At 49.7% G+C, this 19,866-nt stretch overlaps 2 protein-coding genes across 2 annotated transcripts in view; both read right to left on the reverse strand.

The window, feature by feature from the left end:
• The window catches only part of Wdr73 (WD repeat domain 73), a 15,259-nt gene extending 3,958 nt beyond the window's left edge, over positions 1-11,301 (reverse strand). Inside the window, exons 1-5 of the mRNA XM_004623474.2 lie at positions 11,226-11,301; positions 10,309-10,376; positions 9,666-9,754; positions 7,529-7,617; positions 7,002-7,066 (exon numbers count right to left, since the gene is read on the reverse strand). Coding sequence (XP_004623531.1) covers positions 7,002-7,066; positions 7,529-7,617; positions 9,666-9,754; positions 10,309-10,376; positions 11,226-11,266 — 352 coding nt within the window. The 5' untranslated portion in view covers positions 11,267-11,301. The remainder of the gene's footprint in view (positions 1-7,001; positions 7,067-7,528; positions 7,618-9,665; positions 9,755-10,308; positions 10,377-11,225) is intronic.
• An 803-nt stretch (positions 11,302-12,104) lies between these two features.
• Nmb (neuromedin B) lies at positions 12,105-15,266 on the reverse strand. Its single transcript, XM_023710636.1, has 3 exons — positions 15,097-15,266; positions 14,417-14,589; positions 12,105-12,388 (listed from the first exon to the last, which is right to left on the reverse strand). The coding sequence occupies exons 1-3, from the start codon at positions 15,251-15,253 to the stop codon at positions 12,329-12,331; spliced, it is 390 nt and encodes a 129-aa protein (XP_023566404.1). The 5' UTR covers positions 15,254-15,266; the 3' UTR covers positions 12,105-12,328.
• Between the last annotated feature and the right edge of the window lie 4,600 nt (positions 15,267-19,866).

A 19,866-nucleotide genomic window follows, 5' to 3' on the forward strand; every position in this document is an offset into this window, starting at 1 on the left:
TTATCAATAAAATTTTGAAAAAAAAATAAAATTAGACGAAGAAAAGAAACCTAGAATTTGTGGTGTCTCGACTTGAGAAGGGTAACATGGCACATGGGACTGATGAGTTCCACGGAAGAGCTGAGCAGGGAGAAGAGGAGAAATGCTGAACATGAAGCCTGCATGGTGCAGGATCAGATGGGAGGTGAAAAGTCAGCCGGAATTCACAGCCAGCTAAGGAGAAGCTGGCGCAATGACAGACGCTGGTGGAAGAAGCCAATGAGTGATGTAGGGCAGGATCAGACACAGCTGTGAGGTTAGGAAGCGGCACAGAGGAAAGAGCAAATCAATTAACTCGAGTCCTCAGAGCTGCAGGAGAGAGAGAATTTCAGAGAACTTACAGTCAAACAGACGTAACAGAGATTCCTACCAACTGCAAGCTGTGCCAGGAGCTTAAGGGTAAGACAGAGCTCAGGATTCTGAGACACGGGAGATCCCCAAACACAGCTCACGTCCGTACAAGAGGAGGTGAGGCCGGGGCTGGTGGTACACGCCTGTAACCCCAGCACTAGGAGGCCGAGGTGGGAGGATCCCTGAGTTCAAGACCAGCCTACACTACATAGCAAGACCCTCTCTCAAAAAAACAAAATGGAACAAAAACAGTAAGAAAAACAATAACCAAAGAAGTGAAGCATCTCCAACATCTCACATAGTGAGATCCTATCTCATAATAAAATATATAAATAAATAATTGTTAACCTTTCCTGAATGATTAAGAATGGCTCAAAACTCCTTTATTTGGGGGTGGGGGGCAGGGAGATGGCTCAGTGGAATAAGTGCTTCCCTGACAAGTGCAAAGGCCTGAGTTCAATCCCCGGTTCCACCAAAAAAAAAACCAAAACAACTCCTTTATTTTTCCTTCTGCTCTTTCAAGATCATGTTTGAGATGCTTCACTTCTTTGGTTATTGTTTTTCTTACTGTTTTTGTTCCATTTTGTTTTTTTGAGAGAGGGTCTTGCTATGTAGTGTAGGCTGGTCTTGAACTCAGGGATCCTCCCACCTCGGCCTCCTAGTGCTGGGGTTACAGGCGTGTACCACCAGCCCCGGCCTCACCTCCTCTTGTACAGACGTGAGCTGTGTTTGGGGATCTCCCGTTTCTCAGAATCCTGAGCTCTGTCTTACCCTTAAGCTCCTGGCACAGCTTGCAGTTGGTCTTTTTTTTTATTTTTTAAATTTTTTTTGCAGTTGGTCTGAGCTCACAGCAATCGTCCTGCCTCAGCCTCCAAAGTGCTGGGGTTAGAGATGTGCACCACCACACAGGCTGGAAAAGTATAAGCCAGAGCTACATTTCAATTACAAAAAAGGTTAGAACAAGACATGAGTAAACACAAAGTAAACACAGTTCATTTAACTGATGAGGATTAACCTAAGGAAGGGGCAGAGCTGGTTGCGATGTGGGAGATGGACAAGAAGCTGAAGAGAGAGGGGCTGGAAAGAGTTGCTCAGCTGGGTAGCAGTGCTCTGCGTCAGACGCAGATCTCAAACAGTCTCACAGAAGCTGGAGTATTTGAAAGAAAAAACAATAGCAGACTAAAGTGCCTGCTTAGGCAGAGTGCAGCGGCCAGGCTCAATCCCAGCTGCCATGCCGGCCCTGCCCTGGGGCACACCAGAGACAGTGATTGAGATTGGGCATGGTAGCATGTGCCTGTAATCCCAGTGCTTGGGAGGCTGAAAACAGGAGGATCGCTATGAGTCTGATCTATGTAGTGAGACCCTGTAGACCTTGTAGATTCTGTACTAAATAGATTTTAAAAAAAGAAAAGAAAAAAGAATGGATAATCTGAGGTTAAGAGGTAGATCCAGTGCTGTAATCCCAGCGCCCAGGAGGCTGAGACAGGAGGGTTCTCATGCATTTGAGGGCAGCCTGGGTTACACAGTGAGTTTAAGTCCAGCCCAAATTACAGAGTGAGACCTTGCCTCAAAAAACAAACAGGGCTGGGGAGGTAGCTCAGTGGTGCAAGCACAAGGCTCTGAGTTTGAGTCTTGGTACCAAAAGAGAAAAATCAATTCAGCCCTGTAGTTGGAGCAGGAATCAAATAAGTGACTGTGGTTACAAAATGTATTGAACATACTGAAGCATTTGAGGCAGACAATTAATTGAAAAGGCTTAGAAAAGCAGAAGAAACAGGAAATACTTTATCAGAAGCCAAGAGATTATTAGAATTTGAATTAGCTCAGTTTACAAAACAATACAGAAGAAAGAAAAACACATACAGGAGCCATAGGAGCAGCTCGAAACTTAACAATATTTCTCAAAACGATAAAATCCAGAAAAAGATGGGGCCTGGGAAAATAGTGCGGCAGTCTGGGTGCCTGCCTGGCAAACCCAATGACCCAGGTTTGATCCCCGGCACCCCATGTGGCGCTGCTAGCTGGCCACCGAAACCGGGTATGGTGGTGCACACCTGTGATCCTAGCGCTGGGGAGGCTGAGACAGGAGAATCACTATGAGTCCAAACTGCGTAGGGAGACCCTGCACCAAGTAAATAGAAGATTTTTAAAAATCCAGGAAAAAGAAATTTAAAGAAGCTGAAGAAAAAAGCAGAACACTTAAAGAAGATACAGGAACTTCAAAAAGAAAAAAAGCCTCTTTCTGCTTGGGTGGGTGTTACAGAAACAAAAGCTGAGTCTCAGCAGTTGGCACAAGGACTTCTGGAAAAAGGGCTTTGAGCTGACCCAAGGAACCAGGAGAGCTGCTTCAGATGAGATTTCAGATGAAACGCACACTGTTAGTCGGAAGAACAAAACCAGTATACTAACCAAAGAAACTGAATCGCTAAGAGAAGAAAATGAGCTAACCAATAAAACAAGGCAGGAAAAAATATATTGAAGGAGGAAGGTCAGGTATAGTAGTACGTGCCTGTAATCCCATCACTTGGGAGGCTGAGGCAGGAGGATCACTGTGAGTTCACAGCCAGCCCAGGCTACATAAGCCAATTCAAGATCAGCTGCACTACATAACAAGACACTGTCTCAAAAAAAAAAAAAAAAAAGTAAAGAGCGATCAATAATCTTAAGGCTGCTTTTGAAAAGAACATTAAAAAAAAAGAACATCAAAACAGAACATAGGCTGTTCACAAATTTGCAGAAATAATAAATCTCAAAGATTTAAAAATTGAAAGCTAATACAGAAGATTTGAAGAAGAAAGAAAAATAAAAGTTACAACTGGGCCAGATGTGGTGGCCTATGCCTGTACTCCTAGCATTCAGGAGGCTGAGGCAGGAGGTTTACATGAGCTTGAAGCCAGCCTTGAATACAGCAAGTTCAAGGCTGGTCTGGATTACATAGTGAAAGCATGTAAAAAAAAAAAAATGCGTCAACTAGAATTGAATCAAGAGAAAGAAATTCCACCAGGCGGTAGTGGGACTGAATGAATGAATAAAACGCAAGTGCAACTGGCAGGAAAAGGAGCTTCAGGTGCAGGTGGCCAGTGGAGAGAATCTGTTATACACAACCGCACACTAAACTTTTGGACCTTTTGGGTTCTACTAGTGCTGCTGCTACTTTGGGGCATGCTGACAAGACGGCTTGTAAGCTTCCAAGTCCTAAGCAGCAAGAGGGCTTTTTCTACCAACAGGGAAAATAGCAAAAGAAAGCGTTGGGAGAAACAGGGGTGAGCAGCAGAAGAATTCTGTTCTGTAACAAGGAACAAGTTGAGGAACAGTCCAGTCCGTCTGTGGAATCAGACACTGATCAACTGTTTCACGTTCCACCTGCAACCCAAGGGGAGGTGCAGGGAGCTGCAGCCCAAGCCCTAGAACAGTCCTGGCACTGCGCAAGTGAAGGTGGAGGCGGGAAAGGTGCAGGGGCGGCGCCAGCAGAGCAGCTCAGGAGTTCCTGTCCCAAGTCCTGGAGGCCCAAGCTTCCTCCTACACTGTCACCTCCCGCTGCTGTGGGCCCATGAGTGTGGAAGATGCCACGTGAAGTACCACCAAGACCACCAAGATGGGAAAGATGACTTCACTTCTCCCTGTAGAGTAGAATAACATCGACAAGAGAGATGCTGCTGTGAGCGCATCCTCAGGATGGACAGAAAAGCGGGGAGCTCACTTCGTAAAGGAGAACCTAGCACCATCTGCTTTGTTCAGGCCTCGCCTCAGGTACACTGTTCCACTGTCCTTGCTCTGGCACAAAAGCATGCTGAGCATTTCTGAACTGCCTACAGGTGGATTAATTATTACTATATAATGCAAATACAACTAGGGGAAGCTTAGCTTAGCATTGTATTTTTTTACAATGGTGCTGCCATCTTGAATTCCTAGCACACCTGTAGTCCTGACCGAACACAGATTTCCTCGTGAGAGGAAGGAACTGTCACATCAAGTAGAATGGGCCTCACTGTCAAGATCAACTCACGGAAGGTTAAGAAAGTATTTCAGGGGCTGGTGAGATGGCTCAGTGGTCTAAAGCACCTACTTAGAACAAGCTAAGCTAAGCAAAGCACAGGGACCGCGGTTCAATCCCCCAGCACCACATGCCAGCCAGCCCCGCCCCCTGGTGGGCTGAGCTGGCCACACACACAAAATAAATAAATAAATAAAATAAAAAAATAAAAAAAATTAAAAAAAAAAAAAAAAAAAGAAAGTATTTCAAAATCAGACAAAGGTTTTCTTTTTGTTTGCGATAAGTCTCACTACGCAGCCCAGGCTGGCCTTGAAGTCACAGTGATCCTCTTACCTCAGCCTTCAAAGTGCTGGGACTGCACCCAGCCATTTCGCTGCTTTCTTAAAATAGTTTTGTCTAGTCTTGCAAGAGCACAAAAGTCATGAGAAAAAACTTCAGTACACATGGTTGCACATGCCTACAATCCCAGCACTCTTTAATCTGAGGCAGGACTGCTGTGAATTCAAGGCCAGTCTGGCCTGCATAGTGAGTTCAAGACCAGCCTGAATTGCACTGCAAGATTCTGTCTCAAAAAAGAAAAAAAAGAGAAAGAAACCAAAAAAAAAACCCCAATATGCAATGAATGATTTAGACAGGCATTTCACCAAGTACATGAGTGGACTGATAAACACATGAAAAGATGCTCAATGTTACCAGTCATTGGGGAAAAGCAAATGGAAACCACAAGGATATATAATGGCACAACCAGAGAATGGCTTTAATAAGGCAAAACAAAACAAAACAAAAAACAGGGTTGGGTATGAGTGCTCGCCTCGCATACACGAGGCCCTGACTTTGATCCCCAGCATCACAAAATATTAATTTTTGTTTTATTTTATTGTTTTGAAACAGGGTCTTGCTATGTAGCTCAGACTGGCCTTGAACTCACTAGGTAGCCCAAGCTGGCCTCAAACTCAGTGATCCTCCTGCCTCGGCTCAGGAGCACTAGGATCACAGGTGTGCTTCACCACATTTAGCAATACGAATTTTTAAAAAGCAACAGGACATGGAAAGATGGGACTCCTCAAATGTTGCTGTGGGAATGTAGGTGAAGCCATTTTGTACAATTTTTCAAGTTTCCTAAAGAATAAACACAAATTTACCATACGGTACAGGAATTTCACTGCAAGGTGTCCACTCTAGAGACACGAAAACAGGTCATACAAAGACTGGGACATTCATGTTCTCTGCAGCATTACTGATGATGGCCAAACACTGGATCTAGAAACGTGAGAATGGACTGAAAAAATGTGGTCCTACTGCCACGCAACAGAATACCATTCATTATAAAAAGAAACAAGCAACTGATACACGCTAGGACACAGATGGATTGCAAAAGCATCATGCTAACAGAAAGAAGCTGCAGATGAGAGACCACACATCCCGTTCCATTGATATGCAATGTCTGAGGCCAGACTGTTCTAGGAGAGCAGGTTAGTGGCTGCTTGGGACTGGAGAGCAAAATAAACAGGTGATGGAAGTGTTCCAAGACTGGGCCAGTGAGATAGCTTAGATGACTAAGGGTCTGCTTATGCAAGCGCAAGGACTGGGATTTGATCCCTGGCACCACCTGCGGTTCCAGCCCCGCCCCTGGGTGTACTGAGCCAGCCACTGAGAACAGGCATGGTGGCGCGCACCTGTAATCCCAGCACTGGGGAGGCTGAAAACAGGAGGATCACTACAAATCTGAGCTGCATAGTGAGACCCTATAATAACTAAGTACATAAAAAAAAAGAAAAAGAAATAAATGTTCCTAGGGGCCGGGGAGATAGCTCAGTAGAATAAGCACTTGCCTGGCAAGCGCAGGGTCCTGAATTCAATCCCCAGCACCACAAAAAAAAAAAAAAAAAAAAAAAAAGAAAGAAAGAAAGAAAGAAAGAAAGAAAGAAAGAATGAAAAGATCTATTCCTAGACTGATTTATAGAGATGACTGCAAAACTTGATAAATGTACTAAAATAAAATCATTGAACTATATACTCAAAATGGGAGAGAATTATATGATATTTAAAATGTAATGACACAATAAAACTATTGAAAACTACATTGCCACAACTACAAGTGACAGGAACAGCTGCAAACTACAGCACAGAACAAACGACAAGGCCAGTGACCCCTAAAGCAAATGCACACAAGAACTGCCTTTCTAGTAGTAGGAGTTGGGGTGCACACCTTTAACCTCAGCACTCTGGGGGCTTAGGCAGGACGATCACAGTTTGAGTCTAACTGGGCAATTCAGCAACTTAGTGAAGCCTCTGTCTCAAAATCGCAGCAGTCGTGAAAGGGAGTATAGGGAGGTGAGGTGAGAGAAGAGGTGGGGAGGCTGCCTGTCTGCCAGGGCTTCCCTCGTCTCTCCTGTTCTGGGGAAGCAGTGGCTTCTTGGTGTGGAGGTGGCCTCTGGCCACACTCCCTCCTAGGGCCACATGCCCTCCTACCCTGGGATCTCTGAGTACCACCCTTACCCTGCCCAAAGGGGCCTGCAGTACGAGGTGCCACCCACTCAGCTCTGCTGACAACTACACTCTTCTTCTGCCCTGGGCTTGGGTTAGGGCCTCCACCCACCAAGTGAAGTTCACTCACCGCTGTCCTCTTCAACCCGCCACACTTGCAAGTAACAACCTGGAAGTCCACTGGTCACCAGTAACCTGTTCCAGGTGGACAGAACAACTTAGTTCTTACCCAGGACCTCTCCTCCCCAGCCCAGGAAATCCCACTTACAGGATCAAGATCTGCCACCTACATTTCACAGACAAGCATCGTTCTACTTGAGGGACATGGCCACAGCTCAAGACAACCACCATGTCAGGATGGTTACTCAGAGACTTGATTTCTCCTCAGTGAGCCGGTTCACCCCACCACCCAACAGCTACCCAACATCGGCTCCCCAGGAGACAGTGCTCCCTTCTAGCTTGCATTCAACCCTACTGCAGTTCTGGTGATGCACTGGTTATTCTAATCAAAATGTGGTGAAATGCTTTTGGTACATTCTAGACCTGTGTGTGCATGTGTGGTCCACATACTCACATGCATTCTGTGCTGAGGGATGGGGTGGGGACAGAGAGGCAGGAGAACTGTCCTGAGTGAGGTGGGCCACGTAGAGGCCATACCTGGTATCCGGCAAGTGCTTTAGCTCCAGGACAGCTCTGTCCGAGAATCCGCCATGGCACACTTTGAAATCTCTTTCTGGGAATAAGCCCTACAATGCCAAGGGAAGCCGTGAGAAGAGCCGTCTCTCCAAAGGAACAGCGGGCAGCTCCAGGAAGGAGGCTTGAATGTCACACAGTTGTGGATGGTGCCTCCTCCCGGCGGTGCCATGTGCAGCTGTCTGGAAGCACTGGCTTCACACCTGTATGCACAGCTCCCTTCTTTCCACTTGTCCCCAGGGCCCTCATGGGTCACAGTTGCCTGCATGACACACAAGCTTCTGCCTCAGGCCTTTCCAGGAGGCACAGGATAGGGCAGCCTCACACACAGCAAGGGTTACCAGCCAACTACTGACACCCTTCTCTGCTCAGTCCCCCAGAAGCCGGGGACTCCTCTGGCAATCAAAGTGGAGCAGCTTCCACTCAGGGAGCTCCCTTGGGCAGCTCCATGGTCAGTAGTAGATTCTCACAACACCCGCCTGTCACTTAGGTCTCCTGTCCTTATCCTTATTCTATAAATAATGGAACTAAGGCATGTGGGGCTTCAGCAACTATTCAGAGGCCACACAGGCATCAGGCTGTGGATGGGATCCTAGGACTGTGTAAGCACAATCTTCGCTCCCGGCCACCAAACCCTCCCCTCTGTGTGAGGAACCAGAGGTGGTCACAGAGAAAAGAGGGACAATCAGAGGAGCAATGTCTCCTCACAGCTCAGTCTGGGTACATAGGCAGAGGACTTCAAGGCACTGAGAAGGACACCTTGCATGGCCAGGTGGTGGCAGCGCACATTCCTCCCAGTTCTGGGAGCACAGACTGGGTCTTTTGAGGTTCCTACTCCTGGGTCTGGGAAGGGCCTAGGAATGTCCATGTTAGCAGCACAATGAGGACATGGGGACAGGTGGTCCTTGGGTTACCCTGACAAACATGGGGTCACAGCTGCCAGGACTTAGCCTTTCCTGGACTTATTCTTTCTACATGGCCCTATTTCTACTCCAAACCTTCAACTCAGCTCCATACTGTGGTCACCTTCTAAGAAAACTTTATTTCTTGAAAGAATTGAAGAAGATGGGGGTATGTGGCTCAGAGGTCAAGCCCATGCCCAGCATGCGCAGGACCTGGGTTCTATCCCTGCCTCTGCACCCCAAACACCAGGAAAGGAAGAGGCAGTGAAATTCAGGAACACACGTTCTTAATCCCTGCCCTGCATGGCCTTCATCACTGACCCACAGACCTCAGCTCTTGTCTGGAAGTAGAGCTCTCCTCATCTCTGTCCCCACAAAGACTCACTGTCCCTGGGCCTGCCTCCTTCCCTCCTGTCACCCTCATCTTTTAGGGGCAACTTCCCCATAGCCTGTGATGTGGTCAGGCCTCTGGATTGGGCAGCCTTCCCTCAAATGTATTCCTGCCTAGCTACTGCTCTGGTCTCTTCCTTCCCTCCCTCTACTCCCACTTTTCCTTCTTTCCAGTCTTTGGCTGCAAGAAGGAATCCTTCAACCCATATGCAAATGCTTCTACAGCAACACAGAAGCTAGAGCTACCAACTCTCCCTGACATGTTCTCTTCTCTTCACCTCTGACCTTGTCTGAGATGTCTACTTCAAAGACCAGTCTTTCTTGCTGTCTCTTGTGGGCTTATCTTCTTATCCGGGCTTTAAACACGTCCTCTGAGGCTCTGTTCTCAGCTGTCTTCTCTAAATTCTGACACACTAAGCATTTACCCTAGCTCAGTGGTGGTGAATGTATGGCGTAAGACATGCATGCCACAGTAGGCTATTTTACCAGTGACAGCTTTAAGAGGTTCACCACCACTGCCTAGATGATCTAAGCTAAATCATTCTAAGGGCGTCAGCTACCTGCTGTGCCCTAACTGCTCCCTACATCTAGTTTTGCTAAAGGAATATGGACCCCTTCCCATAGGAGCCCCGGGGTCTACAGCACTAAGCTGTTCCAAGGCGCCTCAGCTGTAAGACTGGCGATGGGGGGACACCCCTTGTCTCTTTGTAGTATCTGGGATAACATCTGGTAAGTGACAAGAACTCCAAAAATATTTACTAAATAAGTGAAAACCAACACGTCTACTCAACATTTCTAATTCATGTTACCTGGTTTTCCTTTGCAGAAAGCCTAGGAGGTAGCATTAGATGAAGAATTTCATTTTTTTTCTTGCTTTCATAGCCAGCAACAAAGACTCCTAGGGGAAAAAAAAAAATCAGCATGCATGTTATAAAGATTGTAGTTGCATGTATAAACTGCTGCCCATCCCCCAGAGCAAGGCTAAACTCCTTCCTTATTATTATTATTATTATTTTGGCAGAACCAGGGATTAAACTCAGGCCCTTGCATTTGCCAGGCTGGCGCTTATTCTACTGAGCCATCTCCCCAGCCCTCCTTCCCTATTAATGAGCAGCAGGAATTTATTTATTTATTTGCAATATGAGAGATCAAATCCAGTTTTTGCACTTTGCTACATCCCAAAATATTATTGTTTTTAATATTAAGCCAAGGTCTTGCTTAGCTGTCCACGCTGGGCTCAAATCTGCAATTCTCCCTCAGCTTCCCAGAGTGCTACATCACCATGCCAGATGTGGAGGATCTCCATAAAAGAACACAAGTGCTGATGGGGGACCATGCTGTAACAAGCCACCAAGACCTCCCCAAAAGGGGAGGCGGCCCTCTAAGCAGAGGCCCCAAACCCCTCCTGAGAGTTGGACTGCATCCTCTTTAGGGCCAGGCAAGGCACATTACCTTTGTCACCAATCCATTCAAGGACTCGGGTGGCTGCTGAAAGGTCAAATGCATGGAAATCCTGGTACCTGAGCAACAGGGACATAATTATACACGGCACATAGCATTGCACAGCTGACAACCGGGAGACAGCAGCTGGGCTCTGTGGTAGTGTCCACACTGGGATCGAGTCTTTTTTTTTTTTTTGCTCCGAATGCCTTCAAGGCATGACTGGCTGGCTTGCGTTGTGGGGATCGAACCACAGCAACCTGAGCCTGACTGCTTTGTTGAAGCAGCCACTTAAAGAACTAAGCTAAGGGGCAGGCCCCCTGGGATCGAGTCTTGTTTCGCATTTTACCCTCCTCTGTGAGCCTGGGACCAGGCCAGTCAGGAGCTCTGAGCCTCAGCTGTCATCTATGGGAGTCCCTGGTACGGTACCAAGATTTCCCCAAGCTAGCATGTGGAATCAATGAGTGATAATCTGTGTTTAGGAGAATAAACCAATTAGGCACTTGAGTTACCAATATCCTCCACAAGTTCTTCTTCATTTTTATTTTTTCTTTGGTGGAACTAGTGATGGAGCCTGGTCCTCGCACTGAACTACACCCCCAGCCTTTCAGTATTATTTTTACAGTCTCGCTAAGTCGCTCAGGGTGCGATCCTTCTGCTTCAGCCTCCCAGAGCGCTGAGGCTACAGACTGGGTCACCACACCACGCAAAGTTTCGTTATACACTGGGCAGTGAATCTTTCATAAATTCCCTTATCAAACCTGCGCACGGGTAGGGCCCTGGCCTGGAGTCCTCAGCCTCCATCCGATCCCCTGCCTCAGCACGACCAAATGCACCGCCCGTCCCGTCCCACCCCGCCCGCCGGTCCACCAGCCTGCCGGCCAGGTGAGACCAGAACCGGTTCCGGGTCCCGGCCCCGCACAATTTACAAGCGCAAGGATTCCACCAGCCAGTCCTCCGCCTGCTCCATAGCAACTGTTGTTTCCGGTACCCAACTTCCGGCTGCAAACCTGCGGGGCGCAGCAGAGATCTCGCGAGGCGGGGCGGGGCCTCCGGTTGGGCGCCAGCCTGGCGGGATCCGGGTTCTTCGGGGAAAGTTTTCGTGAAAGTGAGGGAACCCCGGTGACCCAGAGGGGGTCCCTAGCAAGGTTGGAAGGCCCAAATTCCCACCAGTTTTACTATTTGCAGCCCAGGAAAGGGCAGTCTGTGCCCAGAGGCCAAAACTAATACAGATCCACGTGGTTAAACTGAAATTTCAGATAAACTGAAAATAGCTTTAGAACTTTTATACAGAAAAATAGTTTAGCTGAAATCCGAATTTAGCTGAATGGGCTTTGTTTTTTGTTTACTCTGGCAACTCTAATACAGAGAAGGTAGTAAGCTGATAGCGGCATCTGGATCCGACTTGGCCCTACCCGCCCAGCGCGCCGCGAAGTTGAAGCAGGAGGATCAAAGTTCGAAGCCAGCCTTGGCCAGTTAGCGAGCCCTCGTCTCAAGTGAAATTTTCAGCAAGGGCCGGATATAGCTTAGTAGTGGAGTGTTGTCTCTGTGTGAGGTCCCAAACTCAAACTCTAATATCTGGGGGTGGGGGGTAAACTGAGATAAGTGAAGAAGTCAGAGGCGAGCCGGCAGCGTGGAGGACCTGCTTTACGCGTGGCCACGGCAGGAGTCGCGCAGAGGCGGCTGGTGCCAGGGCCTGAGGCTGCTCTTGTCACTGAGCTCGGCACCCGCCCCCCCAAGACAGTTCCCTGCCCTCCCTCAACCGGGGCTGGAAGGAGAGACCAGACGTTCGGTAAAGAGTAGGGCTTTATTCACAACTTCACCAGGGAAGCAAGAAGTACAGCAGGACTCTGGTTTGTGTCTGCATTCGCGATATTCCTGGCGACCCGACCAGAAATCATTGACTGACGGAGCTCGGGGTTTGCATCCAAATGGGGCCGCTCTCGGGACCCATTCAGCCAGCTGCCGAGGTGGGCGCGATCCAACCGAGCGGCGCCCGCCCGTTCCCGGCGTCACTTCGGCCGCAGGTGCATCAGCAGCCTGCTGCACTGCAGGAATATGGGGCAGGCGCAGGCTCCCTCGCACCTTCCTCCTGAAAGGGGCGGAGGCGTCAGGGGTGGCGGTTTCCCCTAAATACGGGCTCAGTGTCACAGGGTAGCCGCGACAGTCAGAAGACCAGGGAAACCAGTTCCTAGCAACCCTCCCCACGCTCTGCCCCAATCCATGGACGGGCTGGGGCGCCCCTAAGATTCTCCAGCCAGTCTTCAGTGACCCTAGAGGTGAGCCTGTCTGGCCTGCCATGAGGTCCTGTGTCCTGCAGCACAGGGTGAGCCTGCTCTGGGGAAGGCCCCTCCTTTCAACAGTCCCCTCTGTGGCTAGGGACACAAAGCAGGCAGTCAGCAGGTACAGCCAGAAACTCGGACTGTGTCGCCCCTGAAAACTGAAGGACCCTTCAGCCCAACACAAACTGGGAGAGGGGCCTGTAATTACTCCATTTTAAGGACAAGGAAGATGAGGCTTACAGTGTTGACATTTCCCTCTTCCTTTGGTTTCCTCTGAAGGCAGGGTCTTACTGTGTAACCCAGCACGTTGCGCTCAGCCCAGGGCCAGTCTCAGCCTCACAAAGGCTGGCATGGGCATGTACCACCATGCCTGGCTGGTGACTTTTTTTTTTTTTTTTGTGGTACTGGGGAATGGAACCCATGGCTTTGCATTGAGCTATGAACCCAGCCCTTTTAGTTTTTACTTTGAGATGGATTTGTTAGAAACTAAGTTAATCAGGTTGAGCTCAAACTGGAGCTCTTTCTGTCTTAGGCTCCCAGAGTGCTGGTATTGCGACATTCTGAAGGCACACAAGTACTGAATCTCTCTCTAGGTTATGCAGCACACTGTTGCCAGAGCCCAGCTTCTACTTTTTCACACTTTTATGCACATAGTAAGTACTGTGGAAGGAGGGGTGCAGGGGAGGACCCAGAATGGGGAAAGGAAGAGCTGCCATTCAGCCCTGCTAGACAGGCTGGCTTGGCTCTAGTTTTATGTTTTAAACAGTGGTTTATAACTGAAAGTCCTTTGGAACCCCTACCCCCAGGTGACATCTGATGGTATGTGAAGGCATTTTTTTGTTGTTGTTGCTTTTGATTTTATTTATTTTGCAGTACCAGGGATTGAACTCAGGACCCTGCACTTGCCAGTTTATTTATTTTTAATGTATTTGGTGCAGGGTCTCACAATGCAGCTTGGGGACTCTAGTGATCCTCCCAGATCACTAGTCTCCCAGCGCTGGGATTACAGTCATGTACCACCATGCCCGCTTCGTCCCTGGCTCACAGTACCCCGGGGTGGGGCTGGTACAGCATGTGGTATCAGTGGATCGAACCCTGATCCCTGATCCCTGCACTTGCCTAAGCTGGTATTAGCCCACTGAGCTATCTCACTGGTCCCACTTCTGCTTTTAGAGATAGGATCTCACTAAGTTGCCCAGGCTGGCCTTGTGCTTAAGCAGTCCTCCTGTCTCAGTCTCCTGAGTGGCTAGAATGATAGGCATACATTACCAGGCCTGGCTTAGATGCAACTTTTTCATGACTTTGGGGAGGAAAAGGAAGGTACTACTGGCATCTGATAATAGACAGCGGGTGCTCTCAACATCCTGCGGCTCACGGCAGTGCCATGACAAAGAATGACTGAGCTGCGGATGTGAGAGTGCCAAGCCCTCCACTGACGGCTACCGAGGCAGATGAGGACAGAGCACAGATGTAGGAGCAAGTTCTGAGATGTACTGTACTAGCTGCTGACTAATTCTTGTCCCCTCTCTAGACCTCAGGGTCCCAGCCCTGGCCAATGGCACACCTGGGACACAGCAGAGGGGGCAGCTGGAGCAGGATAAGCTGCTGCGTTTTGGAACCTGGGCCCTGTATCTCTCAGGGTTCTGCAGGGTGGTGGGCTTCCTCTCTTCGGAGCACTCTCCCGAGGCCTGGGGCACAGCTAGCCTGCAAGCCTGGTGCTCTGGCATCCACGTTCATTCTATGGCCTGGAAGGGCACTCACACCATGCACCCCACTTCCAAAGCTTCAGTGCTTCCCTGGGGCTGGTCCCCTCCTGGGCACAGGGCAGTCCAGCTCACCTGGGTGTGGGGTGCCCAGCGGCTGAGGCTCAGGCCCAGGGCTCTCCTCAACAGAAGGCTCCTGAGCAGATCATGACTCAGCTGCAGCTGCTGGTCCCTCAGGGAGGTGTGGGGCGCTGTCCCCAATGGGGATGGGCTGAGGGGCTTCAGACTCTTCTTGCCCATGAAGTGCCCTAGAAAGAAGGTGCCAAAGCACATGGAATTCAGAATGGGCATCCTACCCTAGTGGGGAAGTTCCCCATCTCCCACTTTTCAGCTCTGGAAAGACAGGAAACCTCCATCCTCATCCCTGATCCACAGGACACGGGAGTCGGGTGGCAAACCTGTGGCCTCAGCTCCTGAGCAAGTAGAGGGACAGTGGCACCAGGAGAGGCTGGGGCGCAGAAACTGCCAGTTGTGCTGCCCACACGATGAGGGTCAGAAAAGGGCAGGGGAGGTGCCTAGGCAGTGAGTACAGAGAACACAGGACAGTCCCTCGCCGAGGGCAGGGGCACTGGGTGCGTGCAGCCCCAGCTCTGCCCTCGGTGTGTTGAGTGCTCCTGGCACAATCACTGCTGTGTGGGGTTGGAAATCGGTCTGTTACATCAGATAAGCCGCTGGGCCCCCACCTGCTCGGGCAATAGGAGCAACCAGAGGGCTGGGAAAGCGCTAGGAGCTCGCTGGGGTCCCTTCGGACTTACCGGTGGCCCAGAGGTTGCCTCGCGGGTGCACACGGATCTTGCCCGTGCGGCTGCGGGGCTCCGGGAGGTCCCAGGTGAATGGTGTGACGCTGGCGGCCAGCAGCACCCAGAGCAGGAAGCCGCCCAGCAGCCGTGTGCCCCGCATCAGAAGGGCCATGGCGTGCCGTGGGCCTCGGTGCCTCCGCGGCGGCTCTATGCTCGGGTTTGCCTCTTTTTAAACCCGCGCCTAGGGGCGGAGCCATGAGCCGCACCGCCCCCAGAACGGCCCCAGCGCTCTCATCCCGCGCCAGTCTTAGCTGCAGCGCAGGCTGCCTGCCCCGTGGGCTCCAGCGCCAAACGTGTGTGTGGCAAGGACCTAGCAAAGGGGTTTCCCGCCGGCAAGTGGTCACTTCGCTCGTGCTAAACGAGCTAGAGGGCTACAGCATCTCCCACGTAGCACAGGCTTTCCTCGTTTGGTTGTGTTTTTGAGACAGAGTTTCAGAATGTAGTTGTCTCGCTAAACTGCCCAGACTGCATTCGAATTCGTGATCCTCCTGCCCCAGCCTCCGAGTGCTGGGATTACAGGCGTGCAGTGCGCCTTGTTAACAGTGACCTGCCAAGTGCCAGGGAGCCGAGGAGCTGCTGAGATGGAGCCCAAGTCTCTGCTCGCAGCGCCAGAGCTGTGGGAGCTACAGGAGTCGCCTGGGGCGTGGCAGCCCGAGCAGGGTGGGGCCCGGCGAGAAAGGGCGGCCTACAGACAAAGGGCGCTGGGCCACAAATCCTACTCACATTGCACTCCCGGGCCCTCCCTCACCCCAAATGTAAAATGGAAACTAACAGTCTTCTTTTAAACTTTGTGGTTTTAGTACAATTATTTGGTAGCATAGCAGCAGCCTTGCCTCTTACACTGTCCTCAGGTGTTGGTCTGGCTTTGGGGCATCCATTGCTTTATGAGCAGAGCAGAGGAAGATACCATGCTGGCACTGAACACAACACCCAGATTAAAGAGGCTCGAAGGGAAGACTAAGGCCCGGCTCCAGGAGTCATGTCCTCCTGGATGGCACGCTGCGTGGTGAGTGGGGACAGTGGGTGTGACCCACGCGTGGGCCCTCCCGAAGGCTGAGCTCCACGCCAGCAGGGTGCCTGTTCTTCCCGCACCACAGTCCTGGCAAAGACACAGAAGAGGGATGTTCCATTTGTGGCCCTGGCTTCTCTCTGCCCCCCCCCCAAGTCTCTCTGCTTCCCTTCCCCCGCCCTGGCATTTACACCTCTCTGCTTCCTGTCACAGTTTAGCTATGGTGTACAGATATAGCTTTCACCACCTTCCCAGGAGAGTCATTCCTCTTCCAGCCCTCCCTCCTCTGCACCCATCCTTCTCCCAACCCGCCCCTCTCTGGTCCTGGTCCGCAGTGAGTGCTGCTTCACTTAATGCACCCCCTCCCATCTTTTGGAGACAAACTCAGAGAGGCTGAGTCACTTGGTGGCATCTCAGTGTCAGGCCCCCTACAGCTAGAACAGCAGAAACCCTGTTCTGAGCCACACCCATTCTCGCTCCAACACCCAGAGGGGAGGCAGGAAGTCAGTGCTGCATCTTGTTTCACTTCTGTCCTTTTGCAGGTGACCCTGTGATCCTGGGTCCTGCTGTTTCTCTAGCAAGCCCAGGCAGTCAGTTCCAAGATTGGCTCCAGAAGCCCTTGGGATCTTTGATCCTTCAATCCAGGCTCTGGGTTAAAAACCAGGGATGGGGTGGAGTTAGGGGTGGGGATGGGGGGACAGCAGTGGCCTCACCAGCTGTAAACTACAGTCCACCAGAGCAGCACAGAACTGCGCATATCTGGGGCACACAACAGGGGTGGTGCAGCAGAGAGGCAGGCGCCTCTCTGGGGAGCTAAGCCGGCTCCCCCACCACTGCCTACTCGCTGTGTCACCCACTCGGATAGCAATGTCAGCCCAGGCCTCCACCTGAGAGAGCTTACGGAGCTCTTGGAGCTCAAGTCTGACTCGGGGTTGGACATCATTCAAGGGCACCCAGGGGAAGGCCAGCAAAATAGCTCATCGGCCTAAGCGCCTGCTTTAGCAGACTCAGAGACCCGAATGAGTGCTGGACCTGTCCCTGGGGTGCTCCAAGCTGGTGAACCAGTCCGGGCGAGGTAGCGTGTGCCTGTAATCCCAGTGCTAGGGAGGCTGAAAACAGGAGGATCACTGCGAGTCCAAGCTGTGTAGTGAGACCCTGTACCAAATGCTACAATGAAAAAAAAAAAAAAGGCACCAAGGAAAATAAGGTTCACAAAACAGTCCAAAGTGTGACTAGGGATGAAAGGCACATGGCAAATGCCAGTGCTGCCAACTACATTTAAACTATCCCAACATTTTTAATAAAAAGAACAGCTTGAAGTGAAGGCATTACATTCGTATTTTTGCAACATCTCCATTAAACAGAGATTAAGAGGCCCTTTCACAGCTGTGTGATTTTCTAAAAGCCCCCACACATATGCCCCTCTGACCCTTCACAGGGCTTCCAAGGTATAAAGACTACTTGTGCTCACAGATGTGGCTGCCCAAACAGAAAGCAAGTTAGCTGTAGAGCTAAAAGAAATGCAGAAAAAATGCAGGCCTTTAACACAAACAACAGTGAAAAGCAAAGATTTGGCAGCAACGGGCCAAGTGCGAAGGGACGCGGCAAGCTGGCAGGTGCACGCTGCAGGCTGGTGGGAGCTCTGCCTCCTGGGCCTCTGCACACAGCCCTGCATCTGATCAGAATTCAGGCTACAGAATGGAGAATCGGGGACATCTGAAAGAATGTCCCATTTAACAGGCAAGGTGTGGAGACCAGACTATGAGGTGTGAACAGAATACAGGCTGAATGCTTAAATAGTTATTACACTAACTGCCTTATATGAATGCCCTGACAATACCCTCCCTTGGAACACACTCGTCCCATCATTCCTGCCACTTTCTGAAGCAGCTCTGAAGTTCTCCTTCCTGAGTGGCTTTTCCTGCTGTCTTCAACTGAAACAAAAATGTGTATGGCAATTTCTGCCAAATAAAAATAATACAGCAAGTCCTTATCCACATCATATACTGGATCTGGCATGAGACTTCTCACTCTCTCAAGTCACAACGACCAAGGTAGGTAAATGTTTTGAATCAGAGAGACAAGCCATGATAGTACAAATGAACACACAAAAGAGGACCGGAAGCCCTTGGGGAAATTTTTGAACCTGCTCTGTTTTCTTTTGTAGAATAGGGTTTACTAGGCTGGGGAGATAGCTTGGTGGTCTAGGTGCCTGCCTGGCAAGCGCAAGGACCTAGGTTCGATCCCCAGTACCGCATACTGTGCAGGCCCCAGAACCCCGGCCAGGTGGGGGCACACACCTGCAATCCCAGCACTGGGGAGGCTGAGACAGGAGGATCACTACAAGTCTGAACTGTGTAGTGAGACTCTATTTCCAATAAATAAATAAAAATTAAATAATAATGGTTCTAGAGAAAAGATTCTCAATTAAGAGTAGACAGAATTCCAGAAACTCCCAAGATTGGTAGAACAAGAGGACAATTTTCTGGCTTGGATCCACAACAGTCCTGAACTTGGTGTGTGTGCAGGTGCTTGGATCATGGGGTTCCAGGTGACTCGCTGTGCAGTCTGGCTTTGCTCCCTTCCTGACTTACTCCTGGACTTTCTAGGCTCCCCAGCCACCAGGGCGTGAACAGCTTTTCCTCCGCCAGGCCAATCTGCCTCGCCGCTCTGCCTTGGAACCAGTCAACTATAGACTGAAACGTGATCCAAAATAAACCTCTCCGGTTGTGGGTGTTGGATATTTTGTTCCAGCAGTGAGGAAAGTAAAACAGTTTGAAAGTCAGATTCAATGTAACTATTGTTTTTTATAACACAAAACACAAACTAAAATATTCTTGGTTGGTGAGGCAAAAAGACAGGAGGATAGGTGTTTATCAATCAAAATAAGAGGTATGAGATTTTTCTTTTCCTAAGAGGCTGAGTTTTTAAAAACTTTATACTGTTCTATAGGAAAGCTGAAGGTTCCTAGCTGATCAGATGATGTAGCTTTTTGTAGAAACTGCCAAATTATACTTATATTGAACCTTTCTATGAAATGGCCCCATGAAAATCATTAGGCTAATTAGTACAGGGTTACTGCACAGCCACACATGGTGTGGTTTAATTCTTTTTGTTTCTGTTTTGCGGAACCGGGGATTGAACTCAGGCCCTTGCGCTTGCCAGGCAAACACTTATTCTACTGAGCTATCTCCCCTGCCCCAATTTTCTTAATCCTACTTGATCCTACCACAGGATTTCCCTTCACGACTCTTTCTGTTCATTGCATCTTTCCATCATCACACTGGCTGCCAAGGAGATGACAGCTAACACTATGATCTCCTCCAGCAGCCAGCAGAAGCCACAGGACTAATCTCACCTCTGATTTCAACCCTCAATCTATCAGTTACTTCATTTTTTTTTTTTTTGCGGAACTGGGTATTGAACTCAGGCCCTAGCGCTTGTCAGGCAAGCACTTATTCTACTGAGCCATCTCCCCGGCCCCAGTTACTTCATATTTTAGCCAGGCATAGTGGTACCCACCTGTAATCCTAGCACTTAGATCATAACTCCACCCCCACTCAAAAAAAGAAAAAAAAAAAAAACCCGTATTTTATCCCTCTACTAACTATATCTTTATGGAAAAGGCAGTAAAAATAAATCTAAAGACCAGAGATACAAAGGTCAGTGAGATAGCTCAGTGGACTAAGCGCCTGCTTAGGCAAGTGCAAGGACCT

Source organism: Octodon degus, unplaced genomic scaffold, assembly GCF_000260255.1.
Source record: "Octodon degus isolate 3935 unplaced genomic scaffold, OctDeg1.0 scaffold00002, whole genome shotgun sequence".
In the NCBI taxonomy this organism is placed as follows: Eukaryota; Metazoa; Chordata; class Mammalia; order Rodentia; family Octodontidae; genus Octodon; species Octodon degus.

Bases quoted from the DNA above. Each gene is read 5' to 3' on its own strand.
- Nmb (XM_023710636.1), bottom strand. From the start codon at position 15,253: ATGGCCCTTCTGATGCGGGGCACACGGCTGCTGGGCGGCTTCCTGCTC. The intron at 14,590-15,096 runs GTAAGTCCGAAG...CCTTCTTTCTAG, and splicing joins AGGCAACCTCTGGGCCACCG to GGCACTTCATGGGCAAGAAG. The intron at 12,389-14,416 runs GTGAGCTGGACT...CGCCCCTTTCAG, and splicing joins GCTGGGCACCCCACACCCAG to GAGGAAGGTGCGAGGGAGCC.